Source organism: Nomascus leucogenys, unplaced genomic scaffold (assembly GCF_006542625.1).
Source record: "Nomascus leucogenys isolate Asia unplaced genomic scaffold, Asia_NLE_v1 Super-Scaffold_285, whole genome shotgun sequence".
NCBI lineage: Eukaryota > Metazoa > Chordata > Mammalia > Primates > Hylobatidae > Nomascus > Nomascus leucogenys.
Genome location: NW_022095770.1, coordinates 780,251 through 805,061, shown reverse-complemented (window position 1 = coordinate 805,061; position 24,811 = coordinate 780,251). Strand labels below are relative to the sequence as shown.

At 43.9% G+C, this 24,811-nt stretch overlaps 1 protein-coding gene across 11 annotated transcripts in view; it reads left to right on the top strand.

Annotated features, from left to right (window-relative positions):
* The first annotated feature begins 1,094 nt into the window (after positions 1-1,094).
* The window catches only part of ATP6V0A1 (ATPase H+ transporting V0 subunit a1), a 67,935-nt gene continuing 44,218 nt past the window's right edge, over positions 1,095-24,811 (top strand). For 8 of the 11 annotated variants that reach the window (XM_030808293.1, XM_030808290.1, XM_030808288.1 and 5 more), the window contains exons 1-7: positions 1,095-1,223; positions 3,107-3,270; positions 10,834-10,912; positions 12,551-12,648; positions 14,639-14,767; positions 22,568-22,671; positions 23,374-23,500. In XM_030808293.1, the coding sequence (XP_030664153.1) occupies positions 3,154-3,270; positions 10,834-10,912; positions 12,551-12,648; positions 14,639-14,767; positions 22,568-22,671; positions 23,374-23,500 (654 nt within the window). In that variant the 5' untranslated portion in view covers positions 1,095-1,223; positions 3,107-3,153. The remainder of the gene's footprint in view (positions 1,224-3,106; positions 3,271-10,833; positions 10,913-12,550; positions 12,649-14,638; positions 14,768-22,567; positions 22,672-23,373; positions 23,501-24,811) is intronic. The other 3 variants (XM_030808294.1, XM_030808287.1, XM_030808295.1) reach the window with 2 other exon arrangements.

The window sequence follows — 24,811 nt, the reverse complement described above, 5'->3', positions numbered from 1 at the left end:
CTGTTAAATAGAGAAAAATAGACACGGGGAAGTTGCTGGAAGGCATGAACCATGTACCATTTAAAGAGAGGTTTTCCATACTTATGCGAATGAGACCCCATTAAAGACTCTACTACAGGATCTAAAGCTAGCCGCTTCCCAGCCTGGGGCTCAAATGTTCTCATCTGTCAAATAAGGGAAAAGAGAAAGGGTGGTGTGTGTGTATTAATTATTTGGGTGGGTGTGTGAATTCTTTGGACATGAAAATAAAGAGAGAAGACATTAATTATTTGGGTGTGTATGTGTGAATTAATTCTTTGGATATGAAAATAAAAAGAGGGCCGGGCGCGGTGGCTCACACCTGTAATCCCAGCACTTTGGGAGGCCGAAGCGAGTGGAGGCCAGGAGTTCGAGTCCAGTCTGGGCAGCATAGCAAAACCCCATCTCTACTAAAAATACAAAAATAGCCGGGTGGCGTGGCGCGCGACTGTAATCTCGGCTACTAGGGAGGCTGAGGCAGGAGAATCGCCTGAACCCGGGAGGTGAAACAGACCATCTAAAAAAAAAAAAAAAAAAAAAGGGGGCCGGGCGTGGTGGCTCACGCTTGTAATCCCAACACTTTGGGAGGCCGAGGCGGGTGGATCACGACGAGGTCAGGAGTTCGAGACTCAGCCTGGCCAACATAGTGAAACCCCGTCTCTACTAACAAAAAAATACAAAGATTAGCCGGGCATGGTGGTGCGTGCTTGTATGCCCAGCTACTTGGAAGGCTGAGGCAGGAGAATCGCTTGAACCCGGGAGGTGGAGGGTGCAGTGGGCCGAGATCACGTCACTGCACTCCAGCTTGGGCATCAGAATGAGACTTCATCAAAAAAAAAAGAAAGAAAGAGAAAAGACAACCTACCCCAGTATAAGGGGTAAGGAAAAAGGATTCAGGAACTTAAGGCCTCGAGAGCCTGCACCTCCAGCCCCAGCCGCTAACCCTCCCCAGCCTGGAGACACAGAACAGGGGCCAAGATGGCGTCAACACGCTGGGTCTCGCCTGCGACCCCCGTGACTCCGCACTGCTGCAGCCCAGGCGAGGCCGCGCCCCATTGGCCAACTGCAATGAGGTCATTGCGGGGGCGGGGGCCGGCGGCGGCGCAGGGGCGGGGCTTTGCGGACGCACGCACGTCGAAGCGCTGCTCCCGGAGCCGCGGAGGCTGCGGGTTTGGCTGCGGCGGTTGCTGTGGCGGAGGTTGGAGGTGAGCGCGGGCTGTAGGTTTAGCGCAACAGGGAGCGGCCCTCGATGGACGTAGGAAATCCTTCTAAGAGCCCCCGTGATTGTCGTAGGAATTAGCAGGGATCTTAAGTCTTCGAGATAAAATGGGGGTTCGCCCCCTCCTTGGGCACCCCTCCTCTGTCCTGAGGAACCGGAGGCTCACTGACCTTTGGAAGCCTCGAATCTCTTTCCTGCTTTAAGGGGTAGGCGGAGGAACCGGAGGTTATTGGATAGGCAGAAGAATTTAGGGGGCTTCTTAAAGGGTTTCTCAGTTTAGGGGTTTTCCTCACCTTTTTTCCCATCTCAAGGTAGATGTGCCTGAGTGCAGAGAATTCCTGCTTATTGAGTAGACAGGAAATGAAGCAGGTGAATACCGTGGGAGGTGGCGAGGACCGGATGACAGGAGTGAGATTCTTCGAGGCAGGGCGCGGGGCGCTGTAGTTGGACTCATCTTTTGCAGAATTGCTGTTTCTTCATATTTTGTTTTGTGATCGTCCAGAACTACTTTGGCCTAATTAGTTTTCTGTTAGCCTCCATTGCTATAGAGATATTCTTGGGAGATCTGTAATCATTAAAGAGCAGGAGGAGGGAGGCGATTCGTTGGAGGCTTATCATTATCCACAGCTCCTGAACTATGCTGATCAGGCCTAATTTTATGTGTTTAGAAGTTGTAGAATCTCTCTTTATTGAAGGGTGGTGCCGGTAACAGCTGATTTGGATGATTCAGATGTACAGAATCTTAAAGTCAATCTGCATATTCTCTTGAGAAGTCCTTGCTTATGTCTGAGCGTGTGTTACTGTCTTGAACATCACATGCTCAAAGGTTTGTTCGTTCAGATTTCTCAAAATGTCTCCCAGCCTTCCAGAAGAGTAAATCTTCCTTTGATGTCAGATTCATCTATCAGTACTCAATATAGATGCCCTTATGACACTAAAAATACTGTACATTTTTCTGAGTTTGGATACTGGACATGCTGTGCCTTACATTAGCTGATCGAGAATAAATAATTGCAGTTTCAGGACCACTGATAGCGCCAGTTGTCTCATACCCGGCAACAGTAAGACAGCCCTAAAACGAAACCTTTATTGGCTCATGAGATTTGACAGATGGAAGAATGTAATTAATCTTGAAGGTAGGGGTGAGAAACAGAAAGCTGCAGAGGTGGAAGGCTTATTCTCTGTGGCTTGATAAAACTGCTTTGTCATTATCAATGTGTTCCTGTCATGCTTGATTTGAAATTGAGCTTAACATGCAAGCTGGTTGCTTTTTCCAGATGATGGTTATTTGTTTGAATTCCTAAGGGGGGAAATATTGTTTTCTGAGGAATCTGGAAGATTAAACCGTTTAGTGTAGCCATAGCTTTAGGGCAGTGCCAGAACTTTGGGCTTTTAGAAATGCGCATTGTCAGTAGAAGGGAGAAGGATAGTTACAAGGCAGACATCTTTATGAGAGGGTAATCAAGGCCTCTTCTGTTTGTTTCCTGCACTAGCAAAAACAGATTGAGCAGTGTGAAAGTCACTGCCTCAATATTGTGTCCTGGGTATTTAAAGAGTTGTTTGAGGTTCCCAGTTCCTGTCTTTAATCTGGATACATTCTTATCTGTTGAGTTGCCCAAAATAATTGTCATTTGATCCTGATGTTGACTGGAATGGAAGTGACTTTTCATCTGGCACTCTGTGGGACAGAATTCAGGAACTGCCTTTGCAATTTCTCCTTTCCATCTTTCTAGACAGGGTGTCAAAAACAGTTGTTGACCTGTCCTCATGGGGTGTTAGAAATGTAAATGCAAGAGCCGTAGTGGGGTGTCATTTGCTCTTAGCCCTCGTGGTAATTTCCAAAGTTATGTCATTTTCTCTTTGCTTCAGGTTGGAGAGAAATCCAGGTACTCACTTGACTGGTACCTTCTGCCACCATGGGGGAGCTTTTCCGGAGTGAAGAAATGACACTGGCCCAGCTTTTTCTACAGTCAGAAGCTGCTTATTGTTGTGTCAGTGAATTAGGAGAACTTGGAAAGGTTCAGTTTCGTGACGTAAGTAGTTGTGGGGCTGCGACTTGATGACTGCTGAACTCTATTGCTATCGTGGTCAGATGCCTTATGATGAATGTCTTGTTTTTTATTTGCAAAAATAACATTATAGCACTGGCTTCCTATTGGCAGAATGCACATTTTGAGTTGTCTTTCTAAAGGTGAGAATGTTTTGTGCCAATCTTTCCATGCTTTTGCTAGCTCCCACTTTCAGAACAGTTCTAAGCATTGTCCAGGTAATTGTTTGGGATGCAGGGAGAGGTTACCAAACTAACCTGATCAAGGCTTTCACTTGCTAAATAGCAAGGTATTTAAAAAAATATATTGCAGTTTTTCCATATAGTAGGACATTTAAAAAAAATAAAATTTGAGGTATCCAGCCATAGTTATGTAGTATATAAATAAGCATATACTGAATATTCAGTATTTTGGAATATTATGCTGGGCACTTGGAGAAGCTATCTAAAGAATATGGACAATCTAGGCTGGGTACAGTGGCTCACACCTATAATTCTAGCACTTTGGGAGGCTGAGGCGGGTGGATCGTGAGGTCAGGAGTTTGAGATCAGTCTGGCCAACATGGTGAAACCCCGACTGTTCTAAAAATACAAAAAAATTAGCATGGTGGCGCAGGCCTGTAATCCCAGCTACTCGGGAGGCTGAGGCAGGAGAATCGCCTGAACCTGGGAGGCAGAGGTTGCAGTGAGCTGAGATTGCGTCATTGCACTCCAGCCTGGGCGACAGAGCGAGACTCCATCTCAAACAACAACAACAAAAAACTTGTCATCCTTAATTTGCAGTTCTTCGTCTGGTCCTATGTTGTCCCCCTGCTTAACATCTGTTGACTCTATTCAACCTTCTTTTCTTTTACTTAGGCTGTACTTCAGTCATACAAAAAAAGAGATAGGGGCCAGGTGCAATGGCTCACACCTGAAATGCCAGTACTTTGAGAGCCAAGGCAGGAGGATCGCTTGAGCCCAGGAGTTGGAGACCAGTCTGGGCAACATAGGGAGATCCTGTCTCTGCCAAAAAAAAAAAAAAAATTAGCCAGATGTGGTGGCACATGCCTATGGTCACAGCTACTTGGGAGGCTAAGGTGGGAGGATCGCTGAAGCCCATGAGGTCGAGGCTGTAGTGAGCTGTGATTATGCCACTGCACTCCAGCCTGGGTGACAGAGCATGACACTGTCTCAAAACCAAAAAAAAAAAAAAAGGTAGGGGGAATATTATAATGACCACCTGTTTCTACTGTCTACTTAAGAGGGAAACATTCCATATATAATTGAAACTCTGTGTCTCTTTCCTCCATGCCAGTCCTTTCTTCCACACCTGAGGTAACCCATACAGTGATTTGTTTTGCTTTTATTTCTCATATATGTGGTTTTTGTTGTTGTTGTTGCTTTTCTTTTTGAGACAGACTCCACTCTGTCGCCCAGGCTGGAGTGCAGTGGTGCGATCTCAGCTCATTGCAACTTCCGCCTCCCGGGTTCAAGCAATTCTCCTGCCTCAGCCTCCTGAGTAGCTGGAACTAAAGGCATGCACCACCATGCCCAGCTAATTTTTGTATTTTTAGTAGAGATGGAGTTTCACCACGTTGGCCAGGCTGGTCTCGAACTTCTGACCTCAGGTGATCCACCTGCCTCAGCCTCCCAAAGTGCTGGGATTACAGGCATGAGCCACCACACCTGGCCAACAGATATTTCAGTTTCTTCTAGTTCTGTTAATTTTTTTTTAATAATAAAATTTATAACATTAAGAAAAAAATAGAGATGGCGGTCTCACCATGTTACCCAGGTTAGTCTTGAACTCCTGGACTCAAATGGTCCTCCCGCTTCGGCCTCCCAAAGTGCTAGGATTACCGGTGTGAGCCACTGTGCCTAGCTGAAATGTACACATCTTAAGAGTACAGTTTGCTGAATTGATAACTTTATACACCTCTGTAACCAGCACCCCAATCAGGATATGGAACTTTTTTTTTTTTTTTTTTTTTTTGGAGACAGAATCTTGCTCTGTCGCCCAGGCTGGAGTGTAGTGGTGTGATCTTGGCTCACTGCAACCTCTGCCTCCTGGGTTCAAGCAATCCTGCCTCAGCCTCCTGAGTAGCTGGGACTACAGGCGCACGCTGCCGAGCCCGGCTAATTTTTTTTTTTATTTTAGTAGAGATGGGGTTTCACCATGTTGCCCAGGCTGGTCTCAAACTCCTGACCTCAGGTGATCCACTGCCTACCTCCCCAGCCTCCTAAAGTGCTAGGATTACAGACGTGAGCCACCAGGCCCAGCCTGAACAGTCCAGAAAAGTATCTGTGTCTACTGCTAGTCAGTTGCTACCCTTCATAGGTAACTTCTGTTTTGATTGCTGTCATCATAGAGTTTCCCCTGTTCTTGAATTATATGTAAATGACTCATACATTGCAAACTCTTATGTCTGACTTCTTTCACTCAACCTCTGTTTCTTGCATGTATCTGTAGTTCATTTTTAAAAATTGCTGAACGGTAAGTAGTTCATTGTATGATTACACCATGATGTTTTCATCCTTTCTTTTGTCATTACTCTTTTGGGGCTATTATGATTAAAGCTGAAGTAAACATTATTGTAAAAGTCTTTTTTTAAATTTATAAGTTTTTATTTTTCTTAAGCAAATACAGTTGATCCTTGAAAATGCAGGGGTTATGGCCGGGCGCGGTGGCTCACGCCCGTAATCCCGGCACTTTGGGAGGCCGAGGCGGGCGGATCACGAGGTCAGGAGATGGAGACCATCCTGGCTAACACGGTGAAACCCCGTCTCTACTAAAAAAATACAAAAAATTAGCCAGGCGCGGTGGCGGGTGCCTGTAGTCTCAGCTACTCGGGAGGCTGAGGCAGGAAAATGGCCTGAACCTGGGAGGCGGAGCTTGCAGTGAGCCGAGATAGCACCACTGCACTCCGGCCTGGGCAAAAGAGTGAGATTCTGTCTCAAAAAAAAAAAAAAGAAAATGCAGGGGTTAGGGGTGCCGATCTCCCCATGCAGTCAAAAATCTGCATACAATTTTGACTCCTCCAAAACTTAACTATTGATAGCCTGCTTTTGACCAGAAGCCCTACCAATTTGATAAACAGTCGATTAATACATATTTTGTATATGTATTGTACACTGTATTCTTACAATAAAGTAAGCTAGAGAAAAGAAAATACTGTTAAGAAAATCATAAGGAAGATAAACTGTATTTACTGGAAGTGGATCATCATGAAGGTCTTCATCCTTATTGTCTTTATTTTTTTATTTTTTTTTTATTTTTTGAGACTGAGTCTCGCTCTGTCACCCAGGCTGGAGTGCAGTGGTGCAATCTCGGCTCACTGCAAGCTCCGCCTCCCGGGTTCACGCCATTCTCCTGCCTCAGCCTCCTGAGTGGTTGGGACTACAGGCGCCCGCCAGCATGCCCGGCTAATTTTTTTTTTTTTTTTTTTTGTATTTTTAGTAGAGATGGGGTTTCACTGTGTTAGTCAGGATGGTCTCCATCTCCTGACCTCGTGATCCGCCCGCCTCGGCCTCCCAAAGTGCTGGGATTACAGGCGTGAGCCACCGCGCCTGGCCTCTTATTGTCTTTATGTTGAGGAGGCTGAGGAGGAGGAAGGGGAGGGGTTGGTCTTACTGTCTCAGGCTGGCCGAGGTGGAGGAAAATCTGTGTGTTAGTGGACCAGCAGAGTTCAAACCCACATTGTTCAAAGGTCAACGGTAACTGAGTAGTGGAATGCTCAGTCATGAGTTGGGCAGGTGTATGTTTAACTTTGTAAGAAACTGCCAACAGTTTTCCACATCTTTTACTTTTTAATAGCATTTATCACAACAAATTGTAATAATTGGTTTGTGTCCATCTCTTCTGTAGAGCTGAAGACTGGGACATAGCTTATTATTAATCTTAATTGCTAATAAAAATTTTTGCCTTAGATTCCTCTAATATTAATATATTGAGTTCTTGAAGAGAGAACTGTTGAATATATGGATATGTATGTGTGTGTTTGTATTTTTTTTTTCTTTTTTTTGAGACTGAGTCTAGCTCTGTCACCCAGGCTGGGGTGCAGTAGCATGATCTCAGCTTATTGTAACCTCCACTTCCCGGGTTCAAGCAATTCTTCTGCCTCAGCCTTCTGAGTAGCTGGGACTACAGGTGCCCACCGCCACGCCTGGCTAATTTTTTTGTATTTTCAGTAGAGACGGGGTTTCACTGTGTTGGCCAGGCTGGTCTCAAACTCCTGACCTCATAAGCTGCCTGCCTCGGTCTCCCAAAGTGCTGGGATTACAAGCGTGAGCCACCGCACCTGGCCAATGTGTTTGTATGTTTCTATGTGTATATGCATGTAATATATGTACACACATACATGATTAAGCTAATTGTGTCGTTCAACTTTTCAAAGCTAGGACATAGCTTATTCTTTGTATTTTCCCTAGTGCCTAGTTCAGTATCTGACACCTATTTGGTGCTTCATAAATGTTGAGTAAATATAGTTCTTTATTTGTGTCACTTTTATGGAATTTATCACATACTATTTTATTGGTTGGGTTCATCTTCTCTATTCGATTGCAAGCTTTTTATTTAATTAAATTAATTAATTTGTTTTTTTTTTGAGACAGAGTCTCGCTCTGTTGCCCAGACTGGAGTGCAATGGCACAATCTTGGCTCACTGCAACCTCTCCCTCCCAGGTTCAATTGATTCTTGTGCCTCAGCCTCCTGAGTAGCTGGGATTACAGGCATGTACCGTCATGCCTGGCTAATTTTTTGTATTTTTAGTTGAGGCAGGGTTTCATCATGTTGCCCAGGCTGGTCTCAAACTCCTGAGCTCAGATAATCCTCCCGCCTCAGCCTCCCAAAGTGCTAGCATTATAGGCGTGAGCTACTGCATCAGGCCTATTTATTTTTTTGAGACAAGAGTCTCACTCTTGTCACCCAGGCTGGAGTGCAGTGGCATGATTTTGGCTCACTGCAACCTCAGCCTCCCGGGTTCAAGTGATTCTCCTGCCTTGGCCTCCCGAGTAGCCGGGATTACAGATGTACCCTACCACACCTGGCTGATTTTGTATTTTTAGTGGAGATGGAGTTTCGCCATGTTGGCCAGGCTGGTCTAGAACTCCTGACCTCAGGTGATCCGCCCACCTTGGCCTCCCAAAATGCTGGGATTACAAGCATGAGCCACCGTGACTGGCCAGATTGCTAGCTTTTTAGTGAGTAGTTACTTGTTTTGTTTTTATTTGTATATTCCAGAACATCTGTCATATTGCTTTGAAAATTACTTATGGTGCCAGATGTGGTGGCTCATGCCTGCAATCCCAGCACTTTGGGAGGCCAAGGCGGGTGGATCACCTGAGGTCAGGAGTTCGAGACCATCCTGGCCAACATGGTGAAACCCTGTCTCTACTAAAAATGCAAGAAAATTAGCTGGGCGTGGTGGTGCGCACCTGTAATCCCAGCTACTCAGGAGGCTGAGGCAGGAGAATCGCTTGAACCTGGGAGGCAGAAGTTGCAGTGAGCCGAGATCACGCCACTGCACTCCAGCCTGGCTTCAGAGCAAGACTCTCTCAAAAAAAAAAAAAAAAAAAAACAATTACCTGTGGTGTATGAATGAATAAACTAAAGCCTGTCACTGAGAAGGTGAAGGCCTTGGGACAGAAAAACAAGAGAAGTTCCTTTTCTGCTTGGAAAGAAAGAGAAGGAAAACCAGAGAGAACTTCTGTGATGTTCACTGCCCAAATTTTAGGTGGTGGGAAGGAAGCTCACTGAGACTTTTGGCCTAGGAAGAACATTTTGTACCGTTGTGTTTTACCTAATTTGCTTCTATTCCAGTAATGTTGCAGCAACAAGGGAGGAAGTTTTTTTTTTTTTCTATTTTTTTTATTAATTTTTTTCACACAAAACAATAAACATTTTCTAAAAATACATACAAACAAAAAGATGCATATCAAACATATTAGGAAGGTTGCACATGGGAAGACGGGGAATAGAAATGGGGAATGGGAATTAAAGAAAATAAATGAGAGAGGGACTTTGTATGGATCAATGATAATAACTCAATCCTCTATTTGACAAAGAAGGAGAAGGAAGAGGAAGAAAAAGAAAGTGGGATAAAGGATCAGAAAGGGAGGAAAATAGAAAAAATTAGAGTATGACTCTGGGGTAGACCTATTTTGTTGTTGCTGGGTTGGTTGGTTGGTCTGTCTGTTGTATTTTTCATATGTTTCGCCATGTTGGCCAGGCTGGTCTCGAACTCCTAGCCTCAAGTGATCAACCCGCCTCGGCCTCCCAGAGTGCTGGGACTACAGGCGTGAGCCACCATGTCCAGCCCCCACATTGCTTCTGGCCTCCGTGGTAGACCTCCCAGACGGGGCGGCTGGGCAGAGGTGCTCCCCACATCCCAGACGGGGCAGCCAGGCAGAGGCGCTCCTCACTTCCCAGACGGGGCGGCCAGGCAGAGGCGCTCCTCACTTCCTAGACGGGGTGGTGGCCGGGCAGAGGCGCTCCTCACATCCCAGACAATGGGCGGCCGGGCAGAGGAGCTCCTCACTTCCCAGACGGGGCGGCCAGGCAGAGGCGCTCCTCACTTCCCAGACGATGGGCGGCCGGGCAGAGGCGCTCCTCACTTCTTCCCAGATGGGGCGGCCGGGCAGAGGCGCTCCTCACTTCCCAGACAGGGCAGCTGGGCAGAGGTGCTCCTCACTTCCCAGACGGGGCGGCCGGGCAGAGGCGCTCCTCACTTCCTCCCAGACGGGGCAGCCGGGCAGAGGCGCTCCTCACTTCCCAGACGGGGCGGCCAGGCAGAGGCGCTCCTCACTTCCCAGACGATGGGCGGCCGGGCAGAGGCGCTCCTCACTTCTTCCCAGATGGGGCGGCCGGGCAGAGGCGCTCCTCACTTCCCAGACAGGGCAGCTGGGCAGAGGCGCTCCTCACTTCTTCCCAGACGGGGCAGCCGGGCAGAGGCGCTCCTCACTTCCTCCCAGACGGGGCAGCCAGGCAGAGGCCCTCCTCACTTCCCAGACGGGGCGGCCGGGCAGAGGCTCTCCTCACTTCCCAGACGGGGCGGCCAGGCAGAGGCGCTCCTCACTTCTTCCCAGACGGGGCGGCCGGGCAGAGGCGCTCCTCACTTCTTCCCAGACGGGGTGGCCGGGCAGAGGCGCTCCTACTTCTTCCCAGACGGGGCGGCCGGGCAGAGGCGCTCCTCACTTCTTCCCAGACGGGGCGGCCGGGCAGAGGCGCTCCTCACTTCCAAGACGGGGCGGCCGGGCAGAGGCGCTCCTCACTTCCAAGACGGGGCGGCCGGGCAGAGGCGCTCCTCACTTCCCAGACGATGGGCGGCCGGGCAGAGGCGCTCTTCACTTCCCAGACGGGGCGGCCGGGCAGAGAGGGAGGAAGTTTTTATCCTTAGCTGGTGTGACTTGGCCATAAAGCAGTTTTTTTGGATCAGTAGACAATTTTGATTAGTGTTGCATCATGCATTGACACAAAATTAGTTTTTCACTTTGCAGAATGTGTTGCTTGAGAAACAGAAGCAATAGATAGAATATTTCAATGTTTGGTATTGTGTTTTTATTTTTCAGTTAAATCCAGATGTGAATGTTTTCCAACGGAAATTTGTGAATGAAGTTAGAAGATGTGAAGAAATGGATCGAAAGCTTCGTATGTGCACTTTGGTCTTGTGTAATATTCCTTTAATGAATCATTTGTCTTAGATTAGTGACATTAGTCCTCTTAATTGAGGAAGAAAATGCTATAAGAGAAAAGGGAAAAATCTTACAGTTAACATGCTAAGGTGAATTTCTCGTATACGAGGAGATTTTGTGGTCTTTGGGCTAAGTAGTGCTTAATGGAAACCTTGTTTGAAATAACATGCTGCAAACTGAAAACTGGTTATTTTTTGGTGAGATTTTAATAACAAAACTACATTATAGAATTTTGAGAAATAGGACCCAGCGCACCATCAGTTTTTGTCAGCAGAGCCACCTTTTAATTTGAGCTATTTAAGAGGGAGGAAACTGGCCGGGCCCAGTGGCTCACACCTGTAATCCCAGCACTTTGGGAGGCCGAGGCGGGTGGATCATGAGGTCAGGAGATGGAGACCATCCTGGCTAACATGGTGAAACCCTGTCTCTACTAAAAATACAAAACATTAGCTGGGCGTGGTTGTGGGCACCTGTAATCCCAGCTACTCGGGAGGCTGAGGCAGGAGAATGGCATGGACCCGGGAGGCAGAGCTTGCAGCGAGCCGAGATCGCGCCACTGCACTCCAGCCTGGGCGACAGAGCGAGACTTCGTCTCAAAAAAAAAAAGGGGGGGACGAAACTAACATTTATCTAAGTTCTCTTTAGGGCTAGGTTGCTCATATATGTTACTTTATTCATTCCCCACAACATTCCTTCAAGATGGGTATTATCTTATTTAATAATTGAGGAACTAAAGATCAGAGAGGCTTAATGACTTGCCCTAGATCATAAACAGTTATGATGGAGTTAGTATTTGAAGCCAGGTTGCTCTCTCTGGCTCAAAAATCCATGATCTTGCCACTCTACTAAGCTAGCTTATGGTTAGCTGATAAGTGAATTTGGTCCCCACTCTAAAAAACAGTTGTAGTTGTTACCTGAAACACTTTTCTCTTCTGGTATTTTGGGTCCTTATTACCCGTTCTGCTTTTTCATTTTTATTTTTTATGCTTAAAACTGACCTGATTGTTTTCAAATTTAATGAACCCCCTTTAGATCTGGAGTTGTCTCACTAGTGTGTTAAGTGTCAAATATTCTATTGCATTATACTCTTCTTCCATAACTCTGCTTTGCCAATAATATCTATAAGCAGAACTGTCATACTTTGGAGTGGCATTCACGTAGGGAGGAGAGGTGTGGCCTTGAAGGCCAGTGTTAAGACCTGAAGAAGGAAAGAAGGCAGTTGTGGGATGACCACCCTTTGGAGTAGCTTTAGAGAATGTGAGGAAGGAAAAAGAGGGATGTGGAGAAAAAAGGTGCTTCTTTTATATTAAAAGATATCATATATATATATATTATATATATAATATATATATAATATATATATTATATATATATTATATATATTATATAATATATATATATTTTATATATATAATATATATTTTATATATATTATATATATTTTATATATATATAATATATATAATATATATAAAGTATCTTTTTTGAATGAAACTTTCTGTAGCCAGGTCTTAGATGTTAATTCTTTTCCTTAAATAATGGCAATTTCGAGCATGTGCAGTTAGACATGAATGTTTTGATTCTGTCATTTTAGGATTCGTTGAGAAAGAGATAAGAAAAGCTAACATTCCAATTATGGACACCGGTGAAAACCCAGAGGTTCCCTTCCCCCGGGACATGATTGACTTGGAGGTAAACACTTCTGGGAAAACCAGAAAAGTTTCTTTCTACTTGAATGCAGAAATTACTTTCCTGAGCAGATAGAGAGTAAAGTAATTCTTGCTAACTTTGTCAGCATTATCTACTGATTGTAAGTTTCTTGTAGGTGGGATTGAAGTGAATTTCCCCTCCTCTTTTTTATTGATAATATTTGTACACATTTATAGTATACATGTGATATTTTGGTATATACATAGAATGTGTAATGATCAAGTCAGGGTATTTGGTGTATCCATCACCTTGAGTATTTACCATTTCTATGTGTTGGGAACATTTCAATTCTTCTCTTGTAGCTATTTTGAAGTATATACAGTACATTGCTGTTAACTATAGGCACCCTACTCTGCTATTGAGCATTAGAACTTATGCCTTCTATCTAACTGTATGTTTGTCCACATTAACCAACCTCTCCTCATCCCCCCACAAACCCACACACCCTTCATAGCCTCTGGTATCCATCATTCCACTCTCTACCTCTATGAGATCAACTTTTTTAGCTCCCACATGTGAGTGAAAACTTGTATTATTTGTCTGTGCCCTGCTTACTTCGCTTAACATAATGACCTCCAGGTCTATCCATGTTGCTGCAAATGACATGATTTTATTCTTTTTTTATGGCCAGACCATATGAATCCCCTCTTTTATGGTGACAAACAGCACTCATGCCACTAAGTAAATGTTTATTGGTTTATTGAAACCTTATTGGAGTAAGTTAATTTATCTACTATTTTATTTTATTTTATTTTATTTTAATTTTGAGACATAGCTGTCACCTAGGCTGGAGTACAGTGACCCCATCTTGGCTGACTGCAATCCCTGCCTCCCAGGCTCGAGCAGTTCTAGTACCTCAGCCTCCAGAGTAGCTGAGATGATAGCCGTGTGCCAACATGCCTGGCTAATGTTTTTGTATTTTTTGTAGAGATGGGGTTTTCCCATGTTGGCCAGCTTGATCTCGAACTCCTAACCTCAAGCAATCCGCCTGCCTCAGCCTCCCAAAGTACTGGGATTACAGGTGTGAGCTACCACACCTGGCCTATCTACTAGTTGGTTAATCTTGCAGACTAAATGGGCAGCCAGTAGACTTCTCAGTAATTATTTTATCCATCTGAAATCCCCTGAGAAAGTTACCAAGTATACAATAGAATGTGTAAGCAAAGAAAGACTATTTTTTTGACTTCCACAATGACTTAGAAAGGAAAGACTATTTTTTTTTTTTTTTCAGACGGAGTCTTGCTCTCTCACCCAGCCTGGAGTGCAGTGTTGCGATCTTGGCTCACTGCAACCTCCGCCTCCCAGGTTCAAGCCATTCTCCTGCCTCAGCCTCCCAAGTAGCTGGGATTACAGGCACGCACCCTGCACTCGGCTAATTTTTTTTTGTATTTTTAGTAGAGACGGGGTTTCACCATGTTTGGCCAGGCTGGTCTTGAATTCCTGACCTCAGATGAGCCACCCACCTCAGACTCCCTAAGTGCTGGGATTACAGGAGTGAGCCACCATGCCCGGCCAGGAAAGATTATTTATTTATTTATTTATGAGACAGAGTTTTGCTCTTGTTGCCCAAGCTGAAGTACAATGGTGTGATCTTGGCTTACTGCAACCTCCACCTCCGGGGTTCAAGTGATTCTCCTGCTTCAGCCTCCCAAGTAGCTGGGACTACAGTCATGCACCAACACGCCCAGCTAATTTTGTATTTTTAGTAGAGACATGGTTTCATCATTTTGGTCAGGCTGGTCTCGAACTCCTGACCTCAAGTGATCCACCCGCCTCAGCCCAGGAAAGATTATTTTAAGCAAAAAAATTTCCATAAAGAAAATTGCTCTAGTAAAATCACAGTATTTGCTAGGCAAGTCCAAGATCTCTTTGAACTATCGCCTTGGCAACAGTTCTGTGGGATGAATTCATTTAATGTCTTTCAGAGCAAACATATTGAGCTTAGCTTAATATATTTTCTTTTTTCCTCTAGGCCAATTTTGAGAAGATTGAAAATGAACTGAAGGAAATCAACACAAACCAGGAAGCTCTGAAGAGAAACTTCCTGGAACTGACTGAATTAAAATTTATACTTCGCAAAACTCAGCAATTTTTTGATGAGGTCAGACTATTGTTTCTTTTAGTATTTGAGCAGCTGATATTACACTCACACAAGTGGGCCATATTTTTATTCCAGTAATTATTTTAATTTGCTAGTTTGGAAGCAATGCCATTTTTGCACCCTGTTTTAGTTAAAGAAATGTGAGATTATGTTCCATTTTTCATGCAGTACACAACCAGCCATGGTTTTGCATTTTTTCACATTTTCTTCAATTTTTCATCTCAAGATGAGGAAAGGAACCCTGAAGTAGTTGTATAAACATAGTTAGTATAAATTTTTACATTATATTTATACTTATAAGGTAAGTATATGCTTAAGGTCAAAGCTGAAGAAACAAACATTTGGTTATAGACAAAATTATAACAAAGGTTTAATCACCAAACCTTTTGTCATCAAATTTTTATTTCATTCTCTGTTTGCCTATAAACCTTTGAGCACATTTTTCAGTACTTCAGATAGCACACATCACACTAATTTTTCAAGAGTTTTTCATTGTATTTATTGCATGGAAAATATTGGTAGGATGCTTGTTTGAAACTTCTGGATTATCACATAAACTTAGATGCATTACCTTAGAGGGAAAAATGTTAATAAGTTACTGGGTTAAATATGTAGGTGAGGCCAGGCATGGTGGCTTATGCCTGTAGTCCCTGCACTTTGGGAGGCCGAGGCAGGTGGATCACCTGAGGTCAGGAGTTCAAGATCGGCCTGGCCAACATGGTGAAACCCGGTCTCTACTAAAAATACAAAAACTAGCCGTGTGAGGTGGTGGGTGCCTGTAATCCCAGCTACTCGAGAGGCTGAGGCAGGAAAATCATTTGAACCCGGGAGGTGGATGTTGCAGTGAGCTGAGATCACTCCACTGCACTCCAGCCTGGGCGACAAAGTGAGACTCTATCTCAAAAAAAAAAAAAATGTATGCCGGGCGCGGTGGCTCACGCCTGTAATCCCAGCACTTTGGGAGGCCGAGGTGGGCAGATCACGAGGTCAGGAGATCGAGACCATCCTGGCTAACACGGTGAAACCCCGTCTCTACCAAAAAAATACAAAAAATTAGCCGGGCATGGTGGTGGGCGCCTGTAGTCCCAGCTAAGGCAGAAGAATGGCGTGAACCCGGGAGGCGGAGCTTACAGTGAGCCGAGATTGTGCCACTGCACTCCAGCCTGGGCGACAGGGCAAGACTCTGTCTCAAAAAAAAAAAAAAAAAAAAATGTAGGTGACTTGGTTGGGCATGGTGGCTCACACCTGTAATCCCAGTACTTTGGAAGGGTGAAGTGGGCAGACACTTGAGCCCAGGAGTTCGAGATCAGCCTGGGCAACATGGTGAAACCCCGTCTCTACAAAAAATACAAAAATTAGTCAGGCATCGTGGTGCACACCTGTAGTTCCAGCTACTCGGGAGGCTGAGGTGAGGGGATTGCTTGAGCCCAGGAGGCAGAGGTTGCAGTGAGCAGAGATTAAGACACTTTACTCCAGCCTGGGGGACAGAGCAAGACTGTCTCAAAAAAAATGTAGGTGACTTAGTCCAGGTGACAATGTACTGAGGTGACTCCATGGAAAGGGTCAAGAGCAAGGCTTGCAGAAGGCTCCCTTCTCCTAACTCAGCCTGGGGAGGATTCTTAGCTTTCAACTTGGATGTGGTTTTTCTGATGGCCTAAAGTACAGTAACTGTCTTCTTGACAGGTGTCTTTGCTACCGGATTGACAATATTAGACACTTTAGGGATTGTTACAGTCACTGTTCAATGTGCCTTCCCATGAAGTTCTTTAATTCCTTTGCTCCACAGGAAAACTTGGCAAAGCTTTTAAATATAGAGGCCCATTTGTTTTTTTTTTTTGAGACAAAGTCTCACTGTGTTGCCCAGGCTGGAGTGCAGTGGAGTGATCTCAGCTCACTGCAACCTCCACCTCCCAAGCTCAAGCAATTCTCCTGCCTCAGCCTCCCGAGGAGCTGGGATTACAGGTGCTCACCACCACCCCCAGCTAATTTTTGTATTTTCAGTAGAGACACGGTTTCACCATGTTGGCCAGGCTGGTCTCGAACCCCTAGCCTCAAGTGATCCATCCACCTCTGTCTACCAAAGTGCTGGGATTACAGGTGTGAGCCACTGCGCCTGGTAGAGGCCCATTTTAGTTAGCATCTGCTGTGTTCTCAGTTGTACTTTAAATTTATATGTATAGTTTTTATTTTTTTTAATTGTTTTTAGGTCAGGCGCGGTGGCTCACGCCTATAATTCCAGCACTTTGGGAGGCCGAGGCAGGGGGATCACGAGGTCAGGAGTTCAAGACCAGCCTGACCAACATGGTGAAACCCCGTCTCTACTAAAAATACAAAAATTAGCCAGGCATGGTGGCGGGTGCCTATAATCCCAGCTACTCATGAGGCTGAGGCAGGAGAATCGCTTGAACCCGGGAGGCGGAGGTTATAGTGAGCTGAGATCGCGCCACTGCACTCTAGCCTGGGTGAAAGAGCAAGACTCCATCTCAAAAAAAAAAAATTGCTTTTAACTGACTCATCTCAGACATTTTTGTCTTTTGAGGGGAGATCAAATATCCATAATTCTCTAGACTGGAGCAGGGGTTTTTCAAACAACAGCAGCAGACTCACCTGTAATCTTGTCAGAAGTATGAATTATCAGTCTCCACCCTAGACCTGCTGAATCAGACACTGTGGGAGTTAGGCCTAGCAGTCTGTATTTACCAGGTGATCCTGAGGCATGCTAGTTTAAAAACTGCTGGGCTAGAGAAAGTCTGCTGAGGATGTGATACATTCCTCACTAATTTAAGGATTTGACTCAGAGAAGCCATTTAATTAAAAGGGTCTGCTGGGGCAAGGGAAAGGGGAAAAACTCCTATGAATTTAATTGCCTGGTCCTTTCAAGAATCAGAAGGTACAAATATTTATTTAGCTTGCTCATGGAGTCGAGAATTTTGAGACTAGTGGTAACTTCTTTCGCCAGTCCCTAATGACATCACGTTAGACGGTGTGGGACAGTGTGATTAACTCTTAAGTGTTTAAGGTCTTCTGCAATAGGCATCGCCACTTAAGCCGTATGTTTTTAATGAACCTGGAATTCCAGCATGCTCACTGCCCAGACATTATTGTATTTTTGTTCACTAATTCGCTGAGCATATAATGAGCACCTACTCATTGTGAGACACAAGATGAGTAAGACATGGTCCCTGTGTTCAGGGAATGTATCATTCAGTCATAAGAAATACCCCAGAACATGACGCTTTCATATGCTCACAGATGTGTGCTTTTCTAAACATGTCCAAGCTGCTACCCACAGATCTGATGTAAATCTGGCCTTGTAGTCAGAGCTCAGCTACCTTTTAGCATTATTTGGAGCTTAATTCTTTTACCCTCCCTGTCCCCATTTTTTTCCCTTTTGATATACTCTTTAGTTTACTCCTGAGATATTGCTATCTCATATGAAAATGTCTTTCAAGACCTCGTAAGTTTAAGAATGAGAGCCAGCTTCCTATTATGGTTCATTTTTGGAGAAATTCCAAATAAAGACTGATAGATGGATTCCCTTAAGGGAAATAATTATTTAAACTATTAATTTTCTAATGAAAAGAACTTAGTAAAAATGAAAATAAGAGGAACCACTTGGAAAAATGATATTTTAAAAGCATAATTTATGGATTTAGGAATTTTATTTTGTGAATAATAAGTCTAAACACTAAATGCGTATTATGAAAAGACAGACTCTAAGTCTTCATGATCTTTGTGCCCTATTCCTGCTGGGTTGTTTTCCCCTCCTTTTTTTTTTTTTTTTTTTTTTTGAGACAGAGTCTCGCTTTGTCATCCAGGCTGGAGTGCAGTGGTGCGATCTTGGCTCACTGCAACCCCCGCCTCCCGGGTTCAAGCGATTCTCCTGCCTCAGCTTCCCGAACAGCTGTGACTATAGGTGTGCACCACTATGCCCAGCTAATTTTTGTAGTTTTAGTAGAGACGGGGTTTTCACCATATTGGCCAGGCTGGTCTCAAACTCTGATCTCGTGGTCCAACTGCCTCAGCCTCCCAAAGTGCTGGGATTACAGGTGTGAGCCACCGTACCCAGCCTCCCCCTCCTATTTTATTCAAAACTTTTTTTTTTTTTTTCAATCTCTGGAAGTACTTAGAGCACAAGGCCGTGGCTATGAGAGGTTCTCACGCTGCTTTTGTCATCAATTCCCCTTCCATTCCCAGCAGTCTCACTGCATTGCAAGAAGTCTCCTGGCAAGAACCTCTCTGCCTTGCCTGTTCTTGCGCTAGCTCACAGCCTCAGCCAGGTTCCTTTCCATAGACCTTGCCATGCTGCTGCCTAGCAGCAGGCTCAGGTGTCACTGCCACAACTTTGCATCTGCACATGCGAGTGCACTTCAAATAATGCAAAAGATATGACACTTGGGACCCTCAAATGTTGGAAACTTAGGATTTTTGATGAGATTTTCTTCTATGTCTGAAATTATAATATTTGCAAAGGGCCTAAAACACTACCAGTTTTAAACCCTTATTTTGTATAATTTGGTGACTATAATAAATAATTCACAGTAATGAGTTAGCAGAAATGGCTATATCAGAAAATGATTCTATATGTAGGCATAGGAGTTATGATTGGCAGGGTGTGTATAAGGTGAAAAATACATATTGAATAGTCTTATGATTAAAGATGATTACAAATTTGACTTAGTCATTTCTTATCTAGGGCATTTAAAATGACTTGTTAATGATTATCCTTTTCTCAGTCTTCTTGCTTATGAAGAGCTGTAAGAGCTGGAGAGATTTCTCTGCATCTTTTACCATAAACACCATAACATATGAAAACGTAAAGAAGACTGGAAAAGTAATGGTTAATGGCATGCAGATCCCTGCTTTCCTTTCCTTCTCAGTTTTCCATCCATCTGCTTTCTTTATTTCTTTCCCATCTGCCATTTCCTTTGGGACCTGGGTGAATACCTTAAGTAATGAAATATAATTTTTTTCTTGATGTAGATGGCAGTAATTGTTTGTTCTTGGTAATTGACATAGCTTGAACTGGATGTGCTATTTATACTTAATTGCTGTAGAAACAGAACTGAAGTTCTTCTACTTCCTTTTTGTAAGGCATGGTTTTCAGTATCTGAATGGAGAAACCAGAGGGCATAGCAAGTAATGTAGAGGAATATTCACAATGTTGTTATTAGAGAACCCAGATACCCTTAAGACAAGCTTGTCCAGCCCGTGGCCCTCAGGCCTCGTGTGGCCCAGGACAGCTTTGAATGTGGCCCAACACAAATTCATAAACTTTCTCAAAACATTATGAGATTTTTTTTGCAATTTTTTTTTTTTTAGCTCATTAGTTATCATTATAGTGTATTTTGTGTGTGGCCCAAGACAGTTCTTCTTCTTCCAGTGTGGCCCAGGGAAGCCAAAAGATCAGACACCCCTGCTCTAAGATTTAGATACTCTCAACCACATGGTTTTAGATACTGTTTTAAAGGCCTGGCCAGGCGCAGTGGCTCACGCTTGTAATACCAGCACTTTGGGAGGCCGAGGCGGGTGGAGCACGAGGTCAGGAGATCCAGACCACGGTGAAACCCCGTCTCTACTAAAAATACAAAAAATTAGCCGGGCGTGGTGGCGGGCGCCTGTAGTCCCAGCTACTCGGAGAGGCTGAGGCAGGAGAATGGTGTGAACCCGGGAGGCGGAGCTTGCAGTGAGCCGAGATCGCGCCACTGCACTCCAGCCTGGGCGACAGAGCGAGACTCCTTCTCAAAAAAAAAAAAAAAAAAAAAAAAAAGGCCTTCAGTTAGTGAGTGGTTTTAGTCATCCTAGTTTCTCACAGGAGAATGGCGTGAACCCGGGAGGCGGAGCTTGCATTGAGCCGAGATCGCGCCACTGCACTCCAGCCTGGGTGACAGAGTGAGACTCCGTCTCAAAAAAAAAAAAAAAAATTTGTAACTTTTCTCTCTAAGATAGAATTCTTAAGTATGAAGTGGTGAAATTAGCAATTCAAATATTATTGCAAGTTTCTGTTGAATTTTAATTTTGTTGTTTTTTATTCTCAGAGAGTCCTAGAGTCTTTGAAGTAGTCTAGTTGCTAAGTACTGTTTGCTTTTCCATCAGTTGTCCACTTTAGAGCACATGTGTTTGCATTGAGTCTGATATTTAGGGTTGACTTAAACCATGTCTTGTGAGACATGCAGGCAAGTAGGATGGAGTCTTGTGAGTAGCAGTCAGGCTCACTGGTTTTTGCCAAGGGATAACCCAAGAACAAGTTGAAATGTTGTAATCATCGGGATCCTGAAAACAAGTTGCTTGCAGTCAGCTGATTTGATTGCAAGTAGAAACCGAAAGACCTCCTCAACTTCCATGTAACAGCAAGTGGTAACCAGTGTCTCCATGATCTCATCTTAAACTTTTCCCATCTCATGACAGTATTTCTCTGTGCTTCTGGTGTTGATCCTTACTTCTCAAAACGATTTTTTTCTATTTTTTAGGCCTTCAGACTTATCATTTGGTTTATACACAGTTTTTCCCCCTTTTTGCTATGTTTATGATCCCATGACTTTATCAAGTTATGGTCCCTGTGCCACTTTTTAAGAGTGTGGCTGACAGGGGTAGAATCAAATTGAAATTTGGAATGAAAATGATAGAGAAAAACTCTTCTGACTTTTTGTCTTATTGTGCTTTTGAAGAGGATGATTGTTCTGGTTTACTCCTAGTTTTTGGTCAAACAAGTATTGCCTGGATATTAGAGTTGGGGAGATGAGGCAATGGAGAAGTTGATTGGACTGGTTTTTGTTTTGTTTTTTGGAGCAGCTTCTCCTTTATGATGGGAGTAAAGGGTGGTAGGATGAGTTGGGTAGAGGCTAGGAAATGTAGACCCACGTGTGGGAAGATCCTTCTTCATTTCATTGTATAAACTGTCATGGTGGAAGTCATTTTAAATCTTACCAATTAAACCAGCCCATGAGCTCTAGTTTGGTTTATTATCTGTTTTTTTTCCTTCACTTTACTTGATTCTCGAGCTGTGTTCTCAAGAATCCTACAACTGTAAAGCCTATGTAAACTTATTTAGAAGATTCCTAGTCAGAAAATGGGACATTCAGATATGTTTTTACAGGCCTGCCCAGCTATTGTGCTTCTTATCCTTTTGAAGACATACTCTTTAAATCCCATGGCTTGGAGCATTCTATAAATGGCCATGCTGAAAGTTCTCATGTTCTGAATTTTAAAGGGGCTGGAAACGTAGATGTCTGGAGCTGCCCCTTCTGTCTTTCTCCAGGCTTCACAACATTCAAAGACAGTGGCAGTGCCTTGCTTCTTCCTTGGAAAGAGAGCCTCTGTATTTCACATTCTCACATAGGGAAAGTTCTAGTTTGTAGCTGCCTAGAAATTAAATGTTGAGAATATCTGCAGAGCCTCTTCATTATTGCACCGAAGGAAGAGATATTTTAGCTTCCTATCTACATGCAGAGGTATTTCCTGGCACTTTCATCATTCATTCAGGGAAACGTAGGAGAGAAGATGGCTTCCACCAAGTAACAGATTTATACATGTCACCATCACTTAATTTTTTTTTCCTTTTGCTCCTTATTTCTAAAACCATTTCCCCAGATGCTTTACTGGGGCAATTATGCTTTCTTTACCTCAAATTTATTTTCTTTGTTTTCATCCCCTATTCTTCTTCTCTTTTTATGGGTATATCTTGTCTTTTGGTGGTTTGTTTTCTTTTTCATCCTTATTTTCTGAACCTGTCTCCTGGTTCCTCGTTCCCTGCATGCCACTAACTATTTTCATTAGATATTAATTGATTTGTGAATTCAGGCTGAATTGCATCATCAGCAGATGGCGGATCCAGACTTGTTGGAAGAGTCCTCATCCCTCTTGGAGCCAAGTGAGATGGGAAGAGGCACGCCTTTAAGACTTGGGTAAGTGCCATGTCAACTTTTCTGTATTCAGTGGGGCCATGTTCATCTCTGCTGTTCAGAAGAGCAGTGAGACTGGGGATTCACTTGCTACCAGGATATGCCCTCTTAGTCCTACAACTCTGGATTCATGCCTGAGTTGCTCTGTCAGCTCTCTGCTGGGTCCATAAGTGAAGCTGGGAATAAGACCAACCCAAATGTCCATCAGTGATAGACTGGATTAAGAAAGTATGGCACATATACACCATGGAATACTATGCAGCCATAAAAAATGATGAGTTCCTGTCCTTTGTAGGGACATGGATGAACCTGGAAACCATCATTCTCAGCAAACTATCACAAGGACAAAAAACCAAACACCGCATGTTCTCACTCATAGCTGGAAATTGAACAATGAGAACACTTGGACACAGGAAGGGGAACATCACACACCGGGGCCTGTTGTGGGGTGGGGGGAGAGGGGAGGGAGGGCATTAGGAGATATACCTAATGTAAATGACGAGTTAATGGGTGCAGCACACCAACATGGCACATGTATACATATGTAACAAACCTGCACGTTGTGCACATATACCCTAGAACTTAAAGTATAATAAAATAAAAATATATATATAGATATAGATATAGATATAAAAAAGACTTGTATTAAAACCTTCCATCCCATGACGTGGAATAGAGTTTCCAATCTGCCTCATCTCCCCACAGCTTCGTGGCTGGTGTCATTAACCGGGAGCGCATCCCTACTTTTGAGCGCATGCTTTGGCGGGTATGCCGGGGAAATGTGTTCCTGCGACAGGCTGAAATCGAGAACCCGCTGGAGGATCCTGTGACTGTAAGACAAGGAGATTGCATCCTGTGGAGTAGGTCTTGTAAAGGGAGCCCAGAGCAGTAACATAGCATGGGGCCACCTGAATCCAGCGCTTCCACAGAGGAGCCATTATCTTTATCTCTGCTCTAATTGGAGAATTTGAAGTACTTCCTCTAAGTTAATTCCTGTCATATATACATATGGATGTATAATGTATACATGACATATACATATTTTCAAGTTCACCCGTGTAGATGTTATTCTGATTGGAAATTTTTATTTTCACTCATTTGTGTTTTATGAAAATTAAAGCAAGACATCTGGTTCCAAATTTGGTAATTTTTTTTTTTTTTGAGGTGGAGTCTCACTCTGTTGTCCAGGCTGGAATGCAGTGGTGCGATCTCAGCTCACCACAACCTCCGCTTCCTGGGTTCAAGTGATTCTCCTGCCTCAGCCTCCCGAGTAGCTGGGGATTACAGGCGTGCGCCATGATGCCTGGCTAATTTTTTTCTGTATTTTCAGTACAGACAGTGTTTTACCATGTTGCCCAGGCTGATCTTGAACTTCTGATCTCAAGTGATCCGCCTGCCTCAGCCTCCCAAAGTGTTGGGATTATAGGCGTGAGCCACAATGCCCAGCCCCAAGTTTGGTAATATTCATGTATAAAAAGAGAAGGAGAGATTTCCTAGACTGTGATCTTAATAAGCTGATGAAATTTTACTTGGTAAAGTTTTTTTGTTTGTTTGTTGGAAGGATTAGAAACTTAGTTTAAGAATAGATATCGCACAAAATAGGATGATCTTCCCCACCCAGTATTTCAGGAAGTAGAAACAGTTTAACATCTTGGCATTTGCCATAATGGGACAGAGTTTATTGTCTAAATCTGCATTTAGTTGTGGTGAGTCCTGATTTCAGGGAGCACAAGTAAAGATAAATGTACTGCAAAAATTTTACTTTGCTTTTATACTAGTATTATTTAGAAACCTAAAGTTAGTTTTTCTGTTCTAAATTATCTTGTGAATTTCTTAAATTAGTGTTCTTTACCTAAAAAGAGAGATTGAATTGTGAGATTTCTCAGATTGGGTGGGCTGTGCAGCTGCGGGGCTTTCATCCCCCATGCCGTGGAGGAGTGTGGTGACACTTCAGGTGAACCCCCTGCATAGGGGTGTAGTTTCACAATCTTGCCAAAGGCCATCGGGTTGTGGAAACACTGTAATTTGCAATCACATTAATGAGGAGCTTTTCTTAGGAATATTCAGTCAAGTTTCCTCTTGGCAACAGAAAGGTTATTTTATCAACAAATCCAGAAATGGGGACCCTGGATATCTGTAACAG